Genomic DNA, 23,374 nt, shown 5'->3' with positions numbered 1-23,374 from the left:
AAGCTGAATCAAAGCCTCTGTTAATAAACAATGTTTTCTGACCTGCAGGCCTGATCTTTCTCTCACAAAGGGATGGCATAGACAGAATATAATGGGTTAAATCTGCAACAATCACTGGCATCAATATCTGTGCAATTCCAATCCTTACCAACTGCATTACACAGTGTCGATTTCAAAAGTGTCTTCGCCTATTACTGCACATACATTTCAAACCAGAAGCAAGCCAGTCCAGTCTGAAATACTGTAATAAACTCCCTAATTGTGACCAACTTGTTATAAAAACAAATCTCACTATGACACTGTGGCAAAGTGGTTAATAGGTGCAGGTGATTAAAGAACAGACAGACAATTGTAATCCAGGTGAAAAGGTTTGTTTTTATTTGTGCCTGACAAAGAAACAAATAGTAAATAATAATGCTGGTAAGTAATACAGAGGCGTGTATTAATTGCGTTTATAATTCCCAAGTTGGTCCCGAAATAATAGTCCCATTATTGTATCCCCACAATAAACACAAAACACCTACACAATTCCCTTTAGTGCATGAATTAGTGAGTGTGGTACAATACAAGTTACTGTGAAACAAGTGAAGTGCTGTTCCAGGTTTGTGCTGGCCTCCATTGACAGCTCCAGAACGTGTTAGCTGTCTAGTGATACAAGTAACAAATAGACAGTACAAAACAAAACACTCACGGTTATCTTCACAACAAACACAGGTCCTTCTGAGTCACTTTATAATAACCAAAACGAAGGAACAGATAACATTGCTTCGACCCCTATTTATACCGTCACTCATGACCCCTTGGTAAACGATTGCAGCTGCTTTTTATGATATGCAGCTGCCACATCATTTCCCCTCCGGGTCAATGAGTTAGTGTACAGAAGCTCCGCCCCTTTTCTATGTGACCGACTTCCTTTTAACCCTCGGAACGAAATGTCAGGCCAAGTAGTCCAGAGTACTCTGTTCCCGTTACTTAGCGCCCTCACAGGTCGAGAGGGAGATTTACCACCAAGAATCATTGTCTTTCTGTCACAGACACCCATTTGACATATATCTAGAGAACAGTTTATGCTCTTGTGATGAAACTTCTTGTGTTGCTACATTCTCTCGCATAACCTACAGTATAGAGAGCATCAGAATCTGATGATACTAGATGGCTCTTCCTGCTCTTTGTTCATATAGTGGATATTGTCATAGTAATCTACATCTCCTAATGTGTAAGTGCAATCCTGGTACAGGATGTTATTGGTATGCTTGCTTTTAAACACAATTGTTTTGCTATTTTTATATTGAAAACATAACCTCTTCAAATGTCATTTTTATTATTATTATACTTTTTTTCATTTTTCCTCAAAGTTGAATGGAATGAGGAAGGTTGTTCAGTCCTGGCATTTAGGATTCTCCAGCCAAGCGCAAGGCAGGTAAAGCAGATTTAGAGAGACTCAATATTGGAGGATCAGTAACCAGAATCACTCATCATTGCAATCACCATAAAATAGCAAGGGAACTGTGTAATATATATATATTTTTATATATATATATATAAATGATATTTGAAGCTGCATGCTCTTAAAGCTTAACGCTTCTTTTTGCCAGGTGAGGAATGGCTCATTTACAAGGCAGCAAGTAGGATTCAATAGATACTGGCTTCTATTATCAAGCCTTAAATACAAGTGTCACCCTGAGCTAAGCCTACACTCTGCTTTCTGGCTGTATCTAAACAGCGTCGTTGCCTCATTTCAACCCCCAGCCCCTAGAGTCTGCAGTGCTGCTTTCCACACCAAATCTCTAGAGAAGAGTTATTGCTATTTACAAGCTGCCATAATTGGCACAACATAACTGCTTATGTGTAAGATGAATGTAACATCCTGCTCTACGCCATAAAGGCCAAGCTGAAACTCTTATGAAAGCCAGGGACAATACAGTCAAAAGCACTTTATATCATTCTTGATACTGTTACCCTCTGCTTATTATCGCCTCATTAAATTTCCCGAATTTAATGGGAGTCAAAGTGGACAAGCTTCTGATAATATCACGTTGGTTATTATCACACTCCAGTTAACCCTTTCAGTCCTGAATTATTTTTGTCGAGCTGCAGAATGCAAAATATAAGTTATATAATTAAAAAAGGAACTCTTATTGAGTATATATGACAAATTATTGTATTTTTTTTTTTTTTACATATGTTTATACACTAACTCAGACTGGCCAAAGGAGACCCGTTAGATTCCAATGTGATTTCTGACGGCGTATGTTAACATATGGCGCTAATATAAGGCGGGACCTTAAAGACCGAAAGAGTTCATGTCAATCACATTTATAAGACAACTTATTTCCAACCCTCCTCCTATCACTTTGGGAAATAAAAGCATTAGAAGGTGGACACGGAAGCAAGTTGCTGTAAAGTATTGCAATTGTCATATCGGACAGCTAATCTGACAGTCTTTTGGGATGTCAGGTGGTATCCAAGACTGTACAAATTACTGTAGTGCTCTGAACTCATTCAAAATGACTCATTCTGGAAAACAGACTGAGCTGCAGGTTTCCACCACCAACTTCCCTGTAAAAAGAGGCGCTAATCATGGTGACGCATCCCTCTACAATGACCTTCCAGTCAGTCATGGCTGCCCATAGTGGCCCACTACACCCACTACACACTGCAAGCAAGAGGCAACACAGAAATAATACTGAATTGTGGCATGGAAAACACTTACAGAACATGTACAACAAGCCTTTTCTTTTTAAAGGGGGGGGAGGGATCTCATTGTTGGCTTATTAAATTACCCACAGGGAAAGCAATTGCCAAGGCAATACAGAAATAAATGGAATCTCTTCTGTCGGTTGTCATGGCAACAAGGGGAGCCAGTGGTTTCTACTTTATCCTCTCACTTGAAACAGCATGGTAGAGCAAACTGTCTGAGTTAGCCGACGGACAGTAAAATATTCCGTTCTGTGAAATGTAAGGATACTGTAACAGGATAAACTGCACCATAGCTAACAGACACAAACCAGAGAGCATGTTGTTGTTTTTTCCAGTGTGCTGTTGGCTGTTGCTTAATTATTCATGACAGATGGCAGGTTAAGTGACTTGCTATTCCACATGTTAATTACGCTGTGATTTACAGAGCCACAGACTTTGAACTAATGTTCCACTGGCATACAGCGCCTTACAGAGATTTTATACCGGCTTTTTTTTCAGTTGAAGAGTAAACAGCTTCCTATTTCCTTTTTTATTTTGTATTTCTTTTTTTTTTTTTTTTTTTTTGCCTTTCTAATTCTTGATGTTTGAAATTATTATGAATGGGTTCTGTTGATCCAAAATCAGATTATCACAATTGTTCTGCCTTTGAATCCGTTTAAACCATGTGACAATTCATTCAGCCACACCTACTCTCTCTGTCTGTATACATGTAGAGTAGGCAACGCCGGTCAATGGTTTCAGTCTGGGTTTCCATCTGAACTAGACAGAAGGCATATTTTAAAAAGTTACTGTAATGTCATGTACAATTTTATTCTAAAACACATAAAGAATAGTTAAGATAACTGGGATAAAAAAACATAGCTGCTTTAATAATATGGGAATCTCTGCAACTTTAAATGCTTGGTGGAAGGCTAATAAAATCTGGAAACACGATCTTGTGCCTTTTAAACTCTCCCCCATTGGGACTAATCCCGATTTTGTAATTAATAATAAACCATTCCTGTTCCAATTATGGAAACAAAAAGGTATCACCCACTTATATCATATATTTGAAAATGACTCACTATTAACCTTTGATAAACTAAAACCCCCACCCGACCTCTCCGCTCTGCCTGCACTAGAAGACTGGCTGTACCTCCTCTACGCTCCCCTGTCTCCAGAGCCTGCTTCTTCTCCACCCTGCAGTGGTGGAACAACCTATGGATGTCAGGACTGCCCAGTCCCTGACCACCTTCCGGCGCCTCCTCAAGACACACCTCTTCAGACAACATCTGTAAAACTCAACTCTTCCCTTCTGGACTATATAGCACTCTGCCTTTAATGCACTTTAACTTACACTTATCTGCTCCCTATTTTACTGTATTTGATCCTGCACTTAACCCAACCTGTAGTATCTTGTATTTCACCTGCACTCGTATCTAACCCTGATGTAACTATCAACACTGTTATCTGCTCTTGAATTTACCCGATATCAAATCATACTGTGTTTTGCATTTGCTCTTATTAGGACTGAAGTCACTGTATTTTGTATCTTGCTCTTAATTGTACTGTAATTCTTGATATGTATTTTTTGAATACAACTGTAAGTCGCCCTGAAATCTACAGGTAAAGGAAACTTTAAAAAGCAAAATAATCATTAAATCCTCTAATTTGCACCCCTCCCCTCTACTAGAAAAATTGGAAACAATTTCAAATACAAAAAATGCCCTCTCCAAGATATACAGACTTCTAACCTCCAGGGATGAAAAAAACCTGACTCAGACACAAGTCACAGAGCAATTCGTGTTTCCCGTTCTGGTGAGTTACTTCACCATTCTGTTAAATAATGTTGTGCCTGTTTTGAATATTGCTCCTGTACATGTCTTCATAATTAATCTAGAGCTGGTGCTGCATTTTTTAACGTGTGTAGGGGTTCTGTGTTAATTTAGTTTGACAGTTACTTTATTATTATAGTTTATTAACTTATACTTGCCTATTGCTATTCAGTTCATTTCATATGTGGATGCACGTGCGTCATGACAAGTAATAAATACATATTTATTTATCGATTGAGTCATATTGTGTCTGGTGTCATAGAGAACACTTTGCCTAAGAGGACACTTTGCTTGCTTCCCGAGGGGTGTTATCTTAGCCAGAGACAACTGTATTTGTGCAATGCAATAATGTGAAAATTACATGTTACCAGTATTATTCAAAAACTTAAAGGGTATTTAGCATCAAACATTTTCATAATTTAGTTTTTTACTTTTTGATACAATAAGATGTTTGTTTTTTTTCTGAGTACATGAGCTGTTGTTCAGCTCTAGTTGCCTGTTATAGGCATGTGTACGATACATCAGCCAGTGTCTTTACATTAGCCAGTGTCTTTACATCAAGCAGTGTCTTTACATCAGCACAAAGTCTTACTGCTGTAAGCCCTTAAACCAGTCTCTTTGGATTCAGCTTGCGAAACAGGACGCTGGACACGTTTATTGTTCTGTGCACTTTTTATTTAAGGCTGAGTTGCAGATACAAATACTATACGAAACCTCGTATAATAAAACAGCGATCGGGCACCGCTGCTCCGCACCTACACCCCTTCAAAAACCCCAAGCAAGAACAATCCCGAATGTTCCAGAGTATCAATCTGAACCTGTTACTATACTGTAACATATATTATCCTGAAAACAGGTATATACTACGAAACAACAAAATCTCGAAACTTCTCAGGTTTCTTAACTTGACGACCACTACGAGTATGTCCAACAAGGAATGCCTCAGGAGCTTGAGGTTGTCGCGGTAAGTGAACAGACATAGTCTCTTGGTGCACCGTGCCTTGTGCATCTCTGGGGCTTGAAGGACAGGCGACACCCGGGCATGGCTCAAGTTCTGGAGCAGGTTCTGGTACAACTTCTGGAACCGGTAACACATCACTTTGGACAGGACCTGCAAAAGAAGGAAAAGAGAGAGAGGGCATCGAGCGAAACCTGGAGCTTGCTGGAGCTGATGGTTGGTAAGGCAAGGATCCAGACAAAGCAGTGAGTGTAGCTGGTGGTCTGACAGGTATGTCCGGGTTGTGGGGCAGCCGTGGAGACACTTCTGGACGTGTCAGTAAGTCAGACCAAGGACCTTTGTATGCCTTCAGACGATTGTAATGTACAATCCATGATTTTGCTCGTGGATCTTTTGGGTCGGTGATTTCATAAGTCACGCCAGGACAACCTTCTCTATCCAATCTCTTCAAAACTTTATACGGCCCTTTCCATCTGGGAGCGAGTTTGTTTTTCTGATTGGCAGGATCATCAAGGAAAACAAGATCACCCTCGGCATATGGATGAAAAGCAAGCTTTTGATCGTAATGAGTCTTTTGCTGTAGTTTATACTCTTTAGACTGCTGTGCTGTAATCTCAAAAGCATGTGACAGGCAGTTAATGACATCCTGGGCATATGCTGCAGGTGTGCCAGGAGTTGCTTGAGAATTTAATGAACTGCAATTTAACAAAATGTCCACAGGCAGACGAGGTTCGCGGCCGTGAGCAAGGAAAAATTGAGTGTATCCGGTACTAGAATGTACACTTGAATTGTATGCAAGCTCCACTTGTGAGAGATATTTATCCCACTCTCCTCCATTCTGGTAGATGTACTTAGCTAGCTGACCTTTTAGTGTTCTGTTCAGTCTTTCCACCATGCCATCTGACTGTGCGTGGTAAGGTGACGTCCGTGTCTTTTCGATTCCCAACTTGCTACACAGCTGCTTCACCAGATCAGACTCAAACTGTCTACCCTGATCGGTGTGGATGGACTCAGGTATGCCATGCTGACGAATGTACTCTTCAAATAAACATTGAGCTACACTTGTTGCACGCTGATCTTTTAAAGGAAAGAGATTCACATAGCGTGTAAAATAATCCATTACAACAAGAACATACCTGTTGCCTTGAGAAGTGACTGGTAACTCTGTGAGGTCTGCAGCGATTTTTTGAAACGGACGATCCACCACAATACACTGCAGAGGTGCTCTAGCTTTTGGTGTTGGAGCACTGTGAGTTTGACAGGGTAAACATTCTGTACAGAACTTATAAATGTCACGTGACATATAAGGCCAATAGCAGTTTTTCCTACCTCTTTGCAACTTTCGTTCAGTCCCTAAATGTCCACTAAACACATTTCCATGCAGGTAAGTAAGAGCTGTCTGAATAAGTGATTCAGGAAGGACCAGTTGGTAAGTATAGGTCTTCTGTAGGAAGGTTTTAACTTTTCGGCAGAGGATTCCACTTTGAAGGGTCAGACGAGGAAACTCATACCAGAGCTTCTTCAGAGCTGATGGTGAACGTTTGATTTGTCTTGCAGTAGCTTTGGTTATCGATTTCTTTCCATCTCATTACAGTTCTCAGGATGACATCTGCTTGTTGTTTCTGCTTCAGTTCCTCTAGGTCTATTGCTAAGTCTTCACATGTTTGTCTTAAAGGAACAGACTGTTCATTGAGTGATTCAGAGGATAAACTGCTTTGTGTGACTGCAGAAGACACATTCATATTCTGAGTGGTGACAAGTAAACACTGTACTGCCTTACTACTCTGAGAGTTGTCTGGGCTCCTTGATAAAGCATCAGCATTGGCATGCCGAGCTCCCTCTCTGTGTATAATTACACAGTCATACACATCCAATTCTAAAATCCAACGTCCTCTTCTTCCTGTGGGATCACCGTCAACAGGACTTTTCTTGAGACTCAGCAATGGTTTGTGGTCTGTGACAATTTTAAATGAGCTGCCAGCCAGAAAGTGCTTAAAGTGCCGTATAGACCAGACTATTGCCCAGAGTTCACGATCGTATGTAGACCACTTTTTCTCTGTAGGCGTGAGGGTATGGCTTGCATACGCAATTACTCTTTCCTTTCTGTCTTGAACCTGAGCAAGCACAGAGCCAATAGCATTCTGAGAGGCATTGGTGTAAAGCAGGAATGGTAGAGCAAAATTTGGATAAGCCACTACTGGAGGTTCAGTTAAAGCAAGCTTCAGAGAGAAGAATGCATCGTCACATTCAGAGTCCATTTAAAAACAACTCCCTTCTGAGTGAGGGAATGCAGTGGTGCTGCCTTTTGTGCAAAGTTTTTAACAAATCTCCTATAATAAGAACTTGCGAAATCGAAGAAAGACATCTTCCAGACTCTGCAGGTGTTCAGGAAAGGTTTTGCTAAAAACCAAGACATCATCCAAATAGAGGAGACAGATCTTCCAGTGAAGACTACGGAGCACAAGCTCCATTAAACGTTGGAAAGTGGGTGGAGCATTGGTCAGTCCCATGGGCATTACTTTAAAATGGTATCAGCCACTGCCAGTGGTAAATGCGGTCTTTTCTCTGTCTTCTGATGCCAGCTCGATCTGCCAATAACCACTTGAAAGGTCCATGGTACTAAACCAGCATGCCCCTGCCAAGCTGTCCAATGCTTCGGATATCTGTGGTAAAGGATGCGAGTCTCGTATGGTCACAGCATTTATCTTCCTAAAGTCAATGCAAAATCTGTAGCTGCCGTCCTTCTTTTTAACTAAATCACAGGTGAGGCCCAAGGGCTGCAGCTTTCCTCAGGGACAGCAACTGCTGAACTTGTTTCTCTATTTCCTCCTTCAAGGCTGGGGAAGTCCTATAAGCACGTTGGCGGATTGGTTGGGCATCGCCAGTTCGAATGTGGTGTTTTATAGCATCCGTGCATCCATAGTCATGTTCATGTGAACTAAATACGTCACAATACTTGAAAAGTAAGTTCTCCAGTTGGTCCTTTTGTTGAACACTCAAATTAGACTGACTGAGGTCCACTTCGGGTAGCACTGTTCCTTCTGTCTGACTGATGTTGTTCACAGTAGCTTCAATCACCTGAAATTCTTCACCTCCTCGATTTATAAGAGAGTAAAAATTTCCCAGCGGTGTGTTACTTGGGACCTGACAGTCTTCGTTTGTAGGATTCATGACACAAATGGTTGTTAGTCCTTTCTTCACTGGAGACATGGTTCTGGCAACGAACAGACCAGGGTAGTTACAGGGCTCTGGTTCCAGTATTCCTAAGTAATTTGAAGTCATGGCTTGATGTTCTGTAGTAGGCTGCAGCTTTGCCATGATATTCATCTGAGTCATTGCAGGTATAGAGATTGGGGCTAACGTCACAGCATTACAAAAAAGAGGATTGATTTGCTTAGAAAACAATAGTGGGACTTTCCCATTCCACAGCTGTAGCTGTCCTCCTCGTACATCAATCACTGCATGGTGTTTCTGTAGAAAATCCTTGAGCTTGATTGGAATTTCTTATTACTTGAACATCATGTTGAAACACCTCCTCTCCCAGTCTAATGCTTATGGTTAGTGTCCCAAGAGTGTCAAGGCACTCACCAGTCACTGACCTTGCCAACATATATGTCTTTTTGATAGACTTTTTCTTCAGTGCTGGTATTGACATTCTTAAACTTTCACTGATTAAAGAAATTTCTGAACCAGTATCCATGAAGGCTTGAACAGCGGTATCTTCAATGACAGCAAAAACATATGACATTGGAGAATCTTTTAAAGCTGAAGCTACCAAGTCTGGGCCCCTGTTATTCACTGTAGCAGCAACTTGGCCCGCAGTACCTGCTACCATTCGTTTCCCTGATATGTGGTGTTCTCAGGATCAAAGCAAAGGTGCTGTTCCCTGTATCTGGAACCAGGCCTTCCCTCATTGCGTTTAGGACTGGGTGTTCTTCTCGTGTATCTTTCACTTGAGTGAGAGTAGGATGCAGATGGACTGCGAGAATATCTTGGACTATAGTGCTGATCATGGTAGGATGAGTGATAGCGATTGCTAGGACTATGATTTCTTGGATAGTGGCGGTGGCTTGGTGATGGAGACCGTCTTTCATATTGTTGTCTTGGTGGGGAATAATATCTGGGTCTTGCTCCAGGAGACATGTTTCGATAGCTGTGCTCTACATGTGAAGGTGAAGAAGGATATTTTTGTGATCTAGAGGCAGAACTATATCCCTCAGGGGGTGCCTGTCTTGATGAGCGATATTTTTCTCTGCCACGGTCTTGTTTGGCCCGTTCTGGAGAGTGTTGACAGTCCCTTTTACTCTCATTACCCTGGCTGTGCCCACGTTTCAGATTTTCTTGCTGTTGCTTTAATTGGTTAATTTCTACTCTCAGTGCTTTAACATCTGCAGTCAAATCCACAATAGCTTGCATTAACTTAGGGGATTCCTCTGATGCAGATGCAACAGACTTGCTTGACAGCATGGCTGTTATGATTTTCCCAGATTTACATTCAGACACTTGTTCCAGAACCTTCTCATTTGCTGTACTTAAGGGATATGGAGGAGCAGTTTTTAATGCCTTCTGAGCCCGCTCCCACTTGCAAGCAATTGTTAGGGCCTCCTCCAAACTACTTGCACCATGCTCATGACACTTAGCCTACAGCACTGGATCTAGACCAGCAACAAAACGTCTAAAACACTCCATTTTAACAGCTGGCTGTCCATAATTGGGAAATGCCTCTTGCACTAGTCTGCCTATTTCTGCAGCATACACTTCTAATGCTTCTTTAGGCTGGCGTGGTCTTGCATTAACAAAAGTTTGAAAATACAACATATATTCTTTCCTTTCAAAGACTTCTTTTAATTTCTCTGCTGTTTTAGCATAGTCTTTTTGTATTTCAGGGGATAAAGAAACCCAGTAGGAAAGTGCATCACCACTTAAACGTGTTGGTAAAATTGTTGCAAGTTGTTGTGTGTCTGTACCGGCTTTTACAGCTAATTCCAGACGAGTTTTCCACAAAGAAAAACTTTCTTTATCCTTTCCATCTCCGTGGAAGCACGGAGGTAGCTCAACACGGTAATGAATTACTCTGGTTGTGTTCATGCGTCTTTCTGCATTAACAGGTTCATTTTCGGTTTCGTTTTCATGAGCTGCGTCTACATAATCCTCTTGGTCTCGCGCATTTTCCATTGTTTCGTATTGTACTTGTTTAACTTAGATATCTGCAGTTAACTGACGGTTTACTTTAAGTTTTTTTTTTTCTTTTTTTTTTACATAACAGTTCATTCACCACCGCCGTGGTTTTCCCTCAGTCACCAGCAAGCACAGTTCACTGCATCAGGCCTCAGATAAAAAAAAAAAAAAAGAATATCCCACCGCTGCCACCAGTCTGTAAGCCCTTAACCAGTCTCTTCGGGTTCAGCTTGCGAAACAGGACACTGGACATGTTTATTGTTCCGTGCATTTGTTGTTTATTTAAGGCTGAGTTGCAGATACAAATACTATACGAAAACTTGTATAATAAAACAGCGATCGGGCACCGCTGCTCCGTGCCTACACCCGTTCAAAAACCCCAAGCAAGAACAATCCCGAATGTTCCAGAGTGTCCCCGCAAAACTGTCCGACTCCCCAACACAACTGCAACAATACATTCCGGGTAAGCAGCAAAACAAATAGCGGCGACTCAGTATAATCAAACTAATATATACATACAGTATTTAAAATTTTGTAAAATAATAATTTTTGTACATATATATTTCTACAGTAACATAACCAATGTCACACTGCTATAAACACACTTTGGCTGATCCTGACATTTTTTACACAAGCCTGACAACTAGAACAAAAGAGCAGACTTAGAATACAAATTAAGAAAATGTAATTTGTAGCTTTGTTTTACATAGATTACTTTTTATATCTTAAAATATTTGAAATCTTACAGAAACGTGCTCAACATACATATGGAATATTGAAATGGCAGTCTAATGGTGCATACACGCAAGCACCCCTTTTTGCATACTGTCTGTTCAGTAAAATATAGTTTCAATAAATGGGTAACTGCATATCAGATAAAAATGTATTAATGCCACGAAAAAGTGTTACTTATATGTTATTATGAGAGCGCTGTTTCCCACAAATAAATAAATTCATATTCACACTCATTCCTCTTGTTCGCATGGTACCAAGCCTGTATAATTGTGGTAAAGCACAGCGAAGTGCTGCACTGCTGGCAAATTAACTGTGTTTAGCTTTTATAAGGCAATTTCATAAGTAAAGCAGGATGGCACAGCATGTGTTAAAGAGTAAGTAGTGGGCTTCCGAACAATATTGCGTTACACATCCCCTACAACTGTTTAAATAACGTACCTGTCATTTTTCATTTCATTGTTAACATCCTGATAACTTTTTACAACTTCAAAGTCTGTTTCAAAGCTCTTTTCAAAATGGCCGCTCTACTGCACTGATAGTGTAAGGATTATTGCCCACATTGTCAAACAGCTAACACAGCAATAACGATCCATGATGTGGTACGGAACAGAAAAGCCAGAGCACTTGTTGTTATGTTTTTTTTGTTTTGTTTTGTTTTGTTTTCCTGCAGTGATTTAGAGATATTTGTCATATTTGTATATATTAGTCTACTGTGTTGCTCTTCTGGCAGATTCAGTCATCCTGAAGTATAAAACACCCCTCCATAGAGCTCGGAAACAAATACACCTGGTAAACCAGATTGTCAACCTGTTCTCCTGAAACACTCTGCCCCCAGATGAATAAGAAAAACAGTGCATAGAACACATTTGTTGCCGGGGAACAGGTTAATGGTTACAGACTGAGAGGAGACATGCTTAGGAGCTCTAGAAGGCCCCGGGGGTTACCATGATGTGATGTCTGAAACAGGAAATGATGCACAAAGTATACACTATACAACAAAAATAATACATCAGCTTAGATGGCTGTGATATCTACCATGTTACTCTTTAACACAGTGCAAGTACATTAGATCTCTGTTTTTGTAAGTTAGGCCATTTACAACCCATTTACTCCTATAGATTATCAGAAAATTCAAAGCGTTTTGTTCAGTTTCAAAAAAGTGTTAGTGACCAAGTATGTGGACTTCAATTCATCAGTTGGGTAATGACCTGGTCTGGATCCAATACCTCGTTTACATGGACAGCCAATGAGTCGACTCGTTTGCGCCCAAATTGGTCTGAATTTTCCCAGAACTCAAGTTGATGGACAACTCAAGTTGGTAAAATAGGAGGCGTTTCCATGGTTTTCCGAGTTACCCGAGTTATCACGTGAGTGGGGCAGGAAATACTTACGAGTTAAAGGTCAAGATGTGCATTCGCTGCAGACGGCATTGCAGTCAAACTGTCAATGATTTAAAAAGATAAATCCATCTAGATATTCTTTCGCATTTGTTTCATGCAGTACATATACCTCTGGCAGACTGGTATGCAGAACAGGGAAAGAAGCGCCGGACAAGGGAAATAATGTGTCAGATGTCAAAGTGGATAGGAGAATGGCAGTGATTAAAAGTAGATAGGACATTTCCATCAAAGGATTTAAAAAATCTGGAATTGATCTGATGCGCTCAGAAACTAAGAGGCACTGTAAACTGCACCTGTTACTGTAGTAGGACTGTTCTTTTTTATGTTAAGCATTTTTTGTGTTAAGCATTTTTTTATTTATTTTTTTACAAGGGTTTAATTGAGTAACTGCCAAATGCATTGCATTTTTCTTTGCAGTGCTCAGGTGTACAGCTGATGCAGGTGCTCCAACAATGACAGACACAAAGTTCACAGTTCAAAACAGTTCTTCATTTTCTCTTGTCTGCTTGAGACCATTAAATAATAATGCTGGCTCTACACAACAATGTCTATTGCCAGCGTATAAACCACGGGGTTCAGTCTCGAAATAATAATACAAAGAACAACACACAACACAGACACGGTCACTTCTCCTGACAGTGAGTGCTCTTAGAGTAGGTGCGGTGCAAGGCAATTATAGTGACAGTCGTGAAGTGTAGTCTGGGCTTGATGCTGGCCTGTAGCGACAGCTCCCGCTTCGTGTAAGCCGTCTAACAGTGACAAACACAGACAGTTTCCACAAACAAACAAAACACTTAACACTCACGATATGCTTTTCACAGATCGGGAGGGAGACTGTTGACTAGGATTCATTCACTCTCTGTCACACCAAGTGAAAAACGGCAATTCAAAAACCGTCAAAATCCCCCAAAATAGCAAATCCGCTGACTTTAGTACCAGCCAAAATGTCCCATTATACGGTATGTTCCCGCCCCTACAACATTTTTGATTAACATTTAGTGATGTAATTTCCTCCCAGCCTGAATTCAGACTTTAGAATTCAGGCCAGCCCGAGGAGTGAAATTGGACCAGATAATTTGGGCCCCTACCAGAATTGGAAGCCAACTCGAGTAATTTAAAAACATGAAAACCGAGGTGTGGGGGGCAACTCCAGCACATACCCGGGTTATGTGGTTCATGGAAACGTGGTACAAGTGTGTCATTAAACATTGATTAAAGGGCTGGGGGGGTGGGGGAGTATCTATTAGGCCTGGAACATTTTAAACAAGCACCCTCACTTACCATAGTGATGAAGAAATGGTCTCAAGTTATCTGGGAAGAAATAAAGCAAATAACAGGAAAATCAATAACAATCTATCGATGTGCAGCAAAAAAGTGCTCAAATGTCACAGTCAAATGCAGGTATTTAGAAACTCATAAACATTGCCTATTAGTGCAGCCAAGGGATAAAAATATAATCTCTGCTGCGTCGGAATATGTAATGAAGAGCACAGCATAACGTTTATTTCAGAATAAGAGAATGAATGTGTGACACAGTTACCAACATTACAGGAAAATATGACCTAGCCCCTCCCTCCAATCTGCTTTCACCCCAGTCACACATGTACTGTACCTCCTCATTGCTTTGTATTATTCATTATTCTGCAGCACGCCCATACATACAATCCACAGATTCTAGTGTTTAGTATAAATAAATAACACTGCTTTTTATGTAAGAGACATTTTAGTTTGGATGTGTCCCAAAATAGGGGCCCTGTGTGCGCTATTAAGCAGGGCTGAATTCTGCAGTCTTTATTAATAATTCAGTTTGAATTTGCTCCCCTCCAGTGCAAGAGTAGAATGATAGTACTGCAGTTCTAATAGGCTTGCAGTGCCGGCTCCAGGAATTTATCAATAGCAATTCTGCTACACGGCTTGCGAGATTAACAGAAAGGCAGGGACAGCTCAGCACTGCATCCACCTGTTTGACCCTTTGTATACAGCTTAGTCTGCTGCACAGTTTCAATAGGTGGCTGTAAGGTAGATCGTCTGATTCTCTTTAATTTGAACCAGGCCATCCTATATTGATTTGGTTGGTAAATTTTCTTTTTGATCTTCTTTCCAAAAGATGAACTGGTACGTGGGATGTTGGCTCCCCGTACTGCATACGCTAGGCCCTTTCTTTTCTGTACAGTACCTTACAGTACCTTGAATAACCCGGCCATGGACCATATTTTCAAAGCGTTTACTCCAGTCGTTAATAGCTCCTATTTTTGAAGAATGAAAGAAATGCTTTGAAAATATGGCCCCCATGTGTTTCTTATTATATAAGTGCTGTAGATGCTGGAGTTCAGGGAAGGTCTGATGTGTGTAATGTTGTTAGTGCTGTGCAACATATCCCTCTAGGCTTTTAGGGCAAGTCAGACGAGAAACTCTCACCCTAAAAGAAACATAAACAACTGTACAATGTTTATTCTTGGGGAAAAAACATGAAGAAGAAGAAGCAGCAGCAGCAGCTTCAACATACATGAAAAGGGTTGATCAGGAAACCAGATCAAATAAAAAAAAAAGCAAGGGACAGTAGAAGAAGAATAGGAAGCAGATGAAAAATACAATTTGAGGTTTGAATTATTTATAAATCTAGACGAGTTCTATCCTGTTATTGCCGGCTTTAACCTTCAGTGAGGCATTGATAAAAATGTTTTTTTTTTAAACTGCCGTCCATTAAAACATGTCAATCTCACGGCAGGAATCACTGCACGCTGCAGAAATGAAAAGGAAGCGGGTCTAAAACTCTGTGTAAAATAAACTAATCCTGCATGGAAAATGAGTCTTTGAACGGTTTAACGAAAGAAAGAAAGAAAATAAATACTTTACTGTTTTTAATTCCATCTTCGATCACAGCTGCCAAAAATCTTGTCCTGTGTTTGACCACTAGGGGTGCACTGGTAATTTTTTCCTCCTCTGAAACAGGAGATATTTAATAATGCAAATCTTTAACAAACCGCCCTCATTACAGAAATGGCTCCACCTGACTCAGGCTTCGAGATGGCTCATGCAAAATATCCATGAGTGTAGAAACAGTAATACATGATGAATAAGAATGCATACCATGGATGATAAAAGAATAATGTACTTCCAACTGTATATAATCAGGCTAAAATTACTTTTTTGGTGACACAAATCACACCAGCTCTAGTGATTTATCAAAAACTTAAAATGGAATTACAGTCTTTAATGTACAGTGGGGTGGACTTCCGTTATAACTGTAAACTATTTAGTTGAATTTCTATAGTTTCTCACATTCAATTTGTATACTGCTATTTCCGTTGTATCATTGCTGCAGCATTTCTTCCTCAAAAGAATATGAAATCTGGACATCATTGTGATCTGCTGATTTTGTACAGCTGTTTTGAGATGGTAAAGATGTTTGTGTTCATTAATTATAATCTTACAACTAAGGCTGTTAACTCTTGTACTTTATCCAGATGTATATGTTTACTACTAATTATATATAGAATAATAGATGGGCTGCAGTGAATTACAAGGTTACAATTGCATCGAGGGGTTCTGGTGACATCATAAACCATGAGAGTGAACCCTGAGATGCAATTATAACCTAAAGTAATTCACTTCAGCCCCATTTTTAATACTATATGGATTCCACAACTTCCACAAGGTTTATATCGAAGGCAGTGTTTTTGTTTACTTGGTCATCGAAGAACGATTCTCTGGCTTCTAGTGTGGGAATATTAAAACGGGCCAACCTTTTCAGAGCTTGGAATTTGTAAAATAAAAACAACACTCAACAGTTTAAAGATGTATAGAGAATTCCCCCAAAAATGAGTTGGGAAAGTCATAACTAGGCAATGTGTCATCACATCGCATCCTTACGACTTTTGTTTTGTATGGGCTGCAAGTATAGTACTTATGTATATATTATAAATAGATTAATCCAGTATTATGTCAATCCAGAGTGTATTTCTTTAACTCTTTAGGATACAAGGGACATACTGTATGTGTCCCACAAATAAAATTATGCTAACTTTCTTATTTTTGCAATGAGGTGCATGAAACAGGGTTTTACAATGTACCTGACAGGCTGAATCTGGTCATCCAAATGGTCCGTTTCCCTGTGACACTTGAGTCACTCTCAAATATGTATTTCAAGAAGAAACCGTTTGAACAACCGCTCAGTTCCTTGTGTACCTTAAGGAGTTAAACTTTGAATCTTATCACCAGCAATATTACTATATGAGTTTCTAGCCTGTGCATGTGTTGGTTTTGTAGCGCAGGGTCCCTGACTGTGTGTTTTGTTTTGTTTTGATTTCTGACAGGACGTCTCATGCGCGGGGGAAGGCGGAGGCAGCAGTGGCCGCTGCTCAGACAGCCCAGGAGGAAGCACGGCTCGCCAGGATCACTGCCAAAGAATTCTCCCCTTCTTTCCAGCACCGGGGAAACGGTCAGTCACACTTCAGAGCTTTACACAGATCAACAGAGCCGCTTATCCAATTGTGAGAGAACTTGGTGAAGACATTCAGTAGGACTAAAAATAACATGCATGTGAAACAACATCGTGATAACTGGGTAACATGTCTGCTCCTACATGGCAACTGCTAGTGGAATAGAATTACATAGAAATGAATCGTGACATTACCATGTAATTATATCAAGCCATTTCTATGTAATTACAAAGTAGCTACCATGCTACCCAGTTATTGAAATTTAATTATGTGATTATTTATGCCCTAATATAAAGTTCTACTAGACATTCTTTAGCACAAATTATTGAGAGAATCAGGGGGACTACGGGAGTGTCCGTCTGCCTGTATCTAACACTTACATTTTTGCATACATTGGATGTAGGCCATGGTGATCGACTTTTTCAGGTAGCATTTTGCTAGGTATACATATCCACATATCCCTGGCTATAAGGATATAATGTCTGAGCCGAGCATCTGTAACATTTAGCAAGTTACCAAAAGTATCAGAATTTGGGAGGGGGGGCGGGGGGAGGGGGGTACTCTCTGGAGACTGTCTGTCGGTGTATTAAACTATACATTTTTACATTTATATAATCAGGGATGCAAGTCATGGTACTTTTGTGGTGGGGGATACACAATATATTACTATGTTAAAAAACAGACAAAATTACAAAATAATGTGTAGCACAATAAGTGAATCAGTGATAATGCTACTAGGAACACTGCTTAAAGGCTTTTTATTATACAGGCACTGGAATGTGCTATTGCAGTAAACTACAGAGCTGAAATGTGTAATATTGGCTTATAAAGTAACAACTCATTTGTAAAAACAAAACATGAGTGATTTTGTTAAAAAAATATATACAGGATTGTATTTCTAATGTTTGTTCGTTGTTCTGATTGAACTAACACAGCAGTGGCATCTCTTTTAAAGTGTGTTACTGTTGTTGACCTACTTCTATAGCAGAAAGCACAATTTTTAGAATTACATACAATGCATTCATTGTGCATGCATTACTCACCATTGCGTGAGCTCCCATGTAACTAATGAGACTTGTTTTAGAAGCATCACCTTAAAGAACTCTTTAAACATTCTAATGAAGATGGATTAGAAGTAGAGACACCTGCCATAGCACTGTCAATTGAGAAGCCGAGACAGTCGAGTCTGCAAGGTGTTCAAATGTCTCTAGGGGGATACTTGGTCATTTCTCAATGACCACCACCTCGAAATTCTGAAGAGAAATTAGTAGTTGGAATCTACAGTGAAGTCTGTTCTCCAGAATGGCTCAGACTTTTGAGACCGTTTGTTCATTGTGTTTTGTAAAAGTAAATAGTTTTGAATATCAAAACCCCTTCTAAATGAGCGGCTGGTCTCATCCTTGAATCAGATCCTATCAAAAGAGAGATGCAGCTTTTATATACAGAATACTTGTCCGGGATGCCATTTCTATTACAAATAAATCAGTCATCATGGGAGGGACAGCCCACTTGCACAAAAGTGTGTGCTACATATTGAAGATCATTTATATGCAACTTTTACTGTTGATAATTCTTCATATATTTCAGCCCACAATTTGGTCCATTAGAAAACATTAACATTAATGGGAGGCTTACTGTGATTCTACTGTGAAAGGCTACAGCGCTTACATATCATATCATTTATTAGATAGTTTAAAGTCAGTTCTTACCTTTTCCAAAATGTCTGGAGTTTCTTTCTCCTCCTTTGCAGTTGTTTCCCTTAAGGGGGGGGGGGGGGGTCGATGGGTTAGAGGCTCACCTCAAAAGAGGATGCCTCCTGCTGGCCATAAGGCGACCAAAGTTGGTCACTACATCTCAGAAATGTTATTATTTCTAATCCTTGATCTGAGCTGTTGCCTCATTCATTAAATTACAATTTAAAAAAAATGCTTACATGATGAATATCTTATTTGTTTCACAAAATATCTATTACCCAGATTTTCACACATTTTGAAATGAGCAATGACAATTTCCCAGGACATACATTTTATCCAAAATCTCTTTGTAAATCTAATCTTAATAGTGCCATGGCTTTTGGTCGTTAGCTACTGTTGGACCCTTTTATATACATAGGCATTTCATTTGATGTAAAGTGCTCGGTGGAGCTTTAAAAATGTACGTTTGCATTGTATTGAATTACTAGCACTAGAAATATTATAACTGGTCTCCCTTTCCTTTAGTCGAAGATGGTTAGGCTCTTTGTTTGTGTTTTACACTTTGGAAAATGCTGATATTTCAAAGACAACGCTAGAGAAATCAAAGTTGTTGATGCTTCCTGGTGGTGCCAAGTCACTTCCTTTTACCGTAGCTCAGCTTCTTTCATCAGGTCTAGCTGCAATCAGGACACGTGACGTGTCACACAGGACATGGTTAGGTACCAGGAAGAAAGCTCTATATCCTGATTTAAAGTATGAAAAAGGAACAAAGAACCAACATATCTCCAACACAATAAAGGGGGAGGGTGCAGTGGTAATGCTGCTAACAATTGAGTTTTAAACCTTTAAAACTACAGGTGCAGAATACAGGCGCTGCAATATATTTTTGGCTAACAGGCCAAAGGAGTAAGCCGTGGCACGCTTTAAAAGGTTAATGACCCACGATCATTCATCTGATAGTTTAGGACACAGACATCTTCATGATACCTAGCAGTAAAACTGAGCTTTATCAAACATCTTATAGGTGGATATACAGAGGTAAGGATGTGCGAAACATGGAATGGCAGCGCTGGTGTTGTTGCTTCACTTCGATTGTAATTGTGAATGGGTACTGTGATTCTTGAAATGTATTTTTGTTTACGACTGTAAGTCGCCCTGGGTAAGGGCGTCTGCTAAGAAATAAAATATAATAATAATAATAATAATAATAATAATAATAATAATAATAATTGGTAAAACAAAGTGGTTGAGTTTATCCCCCTATACCCCACCAACCTATAGCTGTGTACCAACTGTAAGACACTAGTGTCTAATCAACTGATTTGAATGTGACTGATAGAAATACCAGCGTTCTTTAAATGACTAAATAGGACCCTCCATGCAGACATATATTTACTGACAGAAATGAAATACAGACACACAATACAACAAATATGAATGATCCCAGCAATAATAATAATAATAATAATAATAATAATAATAATAATAATAATAATAATAATACATACATACATACATACATACATAGCGGAATGCTTTAATGCTGTATATATTTTGAACTATATTTTTATATCATTAATGATAAGCAGCTACCCATTTAAAGTTGTCACAGGTTGGTAAGTAGTCAATACGTGTGCAATGGGGAGATTTAACCACATGAAAATTGCAAACTAACAGTAATATTCCACACCGTAATAATGCACATGTATTCTATTACTATGCACTGCATTTCATTTAAAACAATCTATGTTTACAAAATGTTGATATTCACAAAATATTTTAAGATGGAAGGAAACTGATCTACATTTTGATAAGAATATTTGATGAGAAGAATTGTATAAAGTCTTTATGAACCAGTGGTTGTGAAGGATGCACTTCTCTATCCAGCTCACCTGTCAGAAGGGACACGCTCCATCGTGCCTATTCCATACTGCCTTGTGAAATATAATAGATTACTGTACAGTACTCTATAGACTCCTATGGCATAGCAGTTTCACCCATTCCATGTTTTACTACAAGCCACAGTGTATAGGTAACAAGCTCAGGTGTGTCTTAATAAACTCATAATATGTAAAACTAGGAATGGAACTTATTTCCATCGTTGCTATTGCATATCTATTGCTGTCTATTAATACAGAACTGAACTTCAATACATGTGGAATTGCAAATCAACTAAATATTATTAATGCTACTCAAAATAAAACATCACCGTATTATTTATCATTAAAATAAATATAGCAGCATGCTGTGATTGGCTACATTTTTCAGTTCCATTTCAGTCATGTGACAATGGGTCCTTACTATATTGTAGTTGGTGCCAAAATAGTTGTCCTGGTAAGATAAAAACAAGCTCATGAAATGAAAACTCAAGAACAACCCAGCCACTGAAAGCAATTGCAAACACCACAAAACAGCAAGGTTTACAGTATTTGTAATTTAAATGCATAAGAGTGACCATGTATTCAATAAAACCCCCACTTAAATGACAAAGCCAGTTCAGAGTAGGACTGTGCGGAAAACCAGGTGAAAAAACATGGAAACCATGGAAGAATGTAGTAGACAGGCACCAAGGGGAAGTACTTGTTAGACACCATCATGCCAAGTACAAATGTGTAACGCGACATATATACATAAAGAAACATAATAAATACCAGCCACCAGGTTTTGTGACAAGGCATCGCTACCTTCATTAATGGAATGATTTATGGTGCAGTATGTGTAAGTTGTATTTATACAAGGTTTTCCTATCGCAGTAATGAGGATGGGTGCTTTGTAAAACGTTTGCTCTGAACCACTGCAAACGAATAAGGCTTGTCATAAATTTATAAAAAGGCAACCATTATCTCTTGATGGTTAATCACAGCTTTAAATGAGGGTTACCGGCAGCAGGGAGAGAAAGCTTGCACCTGCTTCATCCCAGATAATTCAGGTCTGATTCTAAGCCTTCCTACATTGAGGCTGTGGAGCAGTCTTTTCAGACTTTAAAGCCATCTACACCCATTCAGTATATACTGCAGGACTCGCATGTTTTAGCAAACATGTTTTTTCATGTTAAAACATGATATCCTGTGCTTCACTAGGCCAAAGACTTGGTTTGCAGGACTTTTTCAGGTAGTGTTGCACTTTCATGGTAATTTCACTTGGAGAGTGAAATTGTCCCCACCCCTCCAGGGTCTTCTTTCCTATCAGTAACCAATTAGCCACTTTGCCTAATGACTGCCATGCTTTGCATCCAGTAAGATGCTTTGACCCCAAACACATTACTGAGATGAAATGACCTAGGAAGTGCAAGCAAAATATATTTCCTGGAGGGAAGGCAAGCAAACAGAGAACTAGATGTCATGTAAAATGAAAATACATGTTTACTATAAAACATGCTTCTGAAAGAATGCTGAATACATATTACTATTTTGGTGTGCCCCCTCATTGTGCAGTTTATTGTGTTTTGTTGTGTCTGTGATTCTCATCTTTGCTGTTATCTGAATTGAGCAGAATGCAGGATGCAACACATCTAAACCCCAAAGCAGCCCTTTTGGGCAATACCACAAAGAACCAGAAAATTCATTTTTTAGGATGGTACAGTATAAAAACTAAAACACAGATTTTTTTTTTATCCAGCTACAAAAATACTGAACACTGGACTACTTTAGAGGGCTATTCTTAGTTGAAGTGTAAAATTGATAGTATGCCATCTACATTGTGTTATTACTGAATGACCGTACCTGTTCAATATCATTAGAGACATAGTATAGTAGAGGAGCAGAACATTTAAAAAGGGATTCAAATGAAAAACCCTCCCTTTCCCAAAAAAGTATAAATACCTTAATAGGACTCCTGTAATACCATTCAAGGAGCTCACCATAACATTCCCAAGAGTCGAATTAAGTTCTTGGCTTCAATTTGCCTACAAAAGACAATTTTTGTTATTTTTTGACTGGGTGTTTGCTATTGTAAATAGGTCCCTGTCTCCCTCTCCCAGTAACTGTGCGTATGAGTGAGGTAATCCCAGTAATGATAATCACAGGGAATAGCACAGGGAGGAATCAATTACCTAGTCTGTCTACGGTGCCAAAATCATGTCACATGATCAATGAACCATATTGTTGAATCTGGATAATTATCTGTCTCAACATTTAGATGAGATCTCAGGAATATCTGTTTACAGCAATAGCTGGAGATTAAACATGCAAGAGTCAAACTGTCAAAGCACCTGCTGTTGTCCTACTGCAGAAATGGTCACATTTTGTTTGCAAGGGCAATCAAAGTTAGATGTTTTAGCAACAGCAGTTAATTTGCACAGTAACTGTATGAATTGAATTTGGCAACATGCGTCTAGAGTTTATTTTATTATTAGCAGCTGCAACAAAAACGGTTCAGACACCAGCTAAACAGGAGTTGGATGAAAACTGATGCTAAATGGATATTATTTTAAAAAAGTGTCTAGTCACTGTTG

The 23,374-nt window shown here is 39.4% G+C and overlaps 1 protein-coding gene across 1 annotated transcript in view; it reads left to right on the top strand.

Annotated features, from left to right (window-relative positions):
• Nucleotides 1–23,374, top strand: part of LOC117424025 (junctophilin-3-like) — a 71,522-nt gene that overhangs the window by 37,798 nt on the left and 10,350 nt on the right. Inside the window, exon 3 of the mRNA XM_034040038.3 lies at nt 17,102–17,226. Within this exon, the coding sequence (XP_033895929.1) occupies nt 17,102–17,226 (125 nt within the window). The remainder of the gene's footprint in view (nt 1–17,101; nt 17,227–23,374) is intronic.

Source organism: Acipenser ruthenus, chromosome 19 (genome assembly GCF_902713425.1).
Source record: "Acipenser ruthenus chromosome 19, fAciRut3.2 maternal haplotype, whole genome shotgun sequence".
NCBI lineage: Eukaryota > Metazoa > Chordata > Actinopteri > Acipenseriformes > Acipenseridae > Acipenser > Acipenser ruthenus.
Note: the sequence above shows the minus strand (reverse complement) of the source record. Positions and strands in the feature narration are given on the sequence as shown.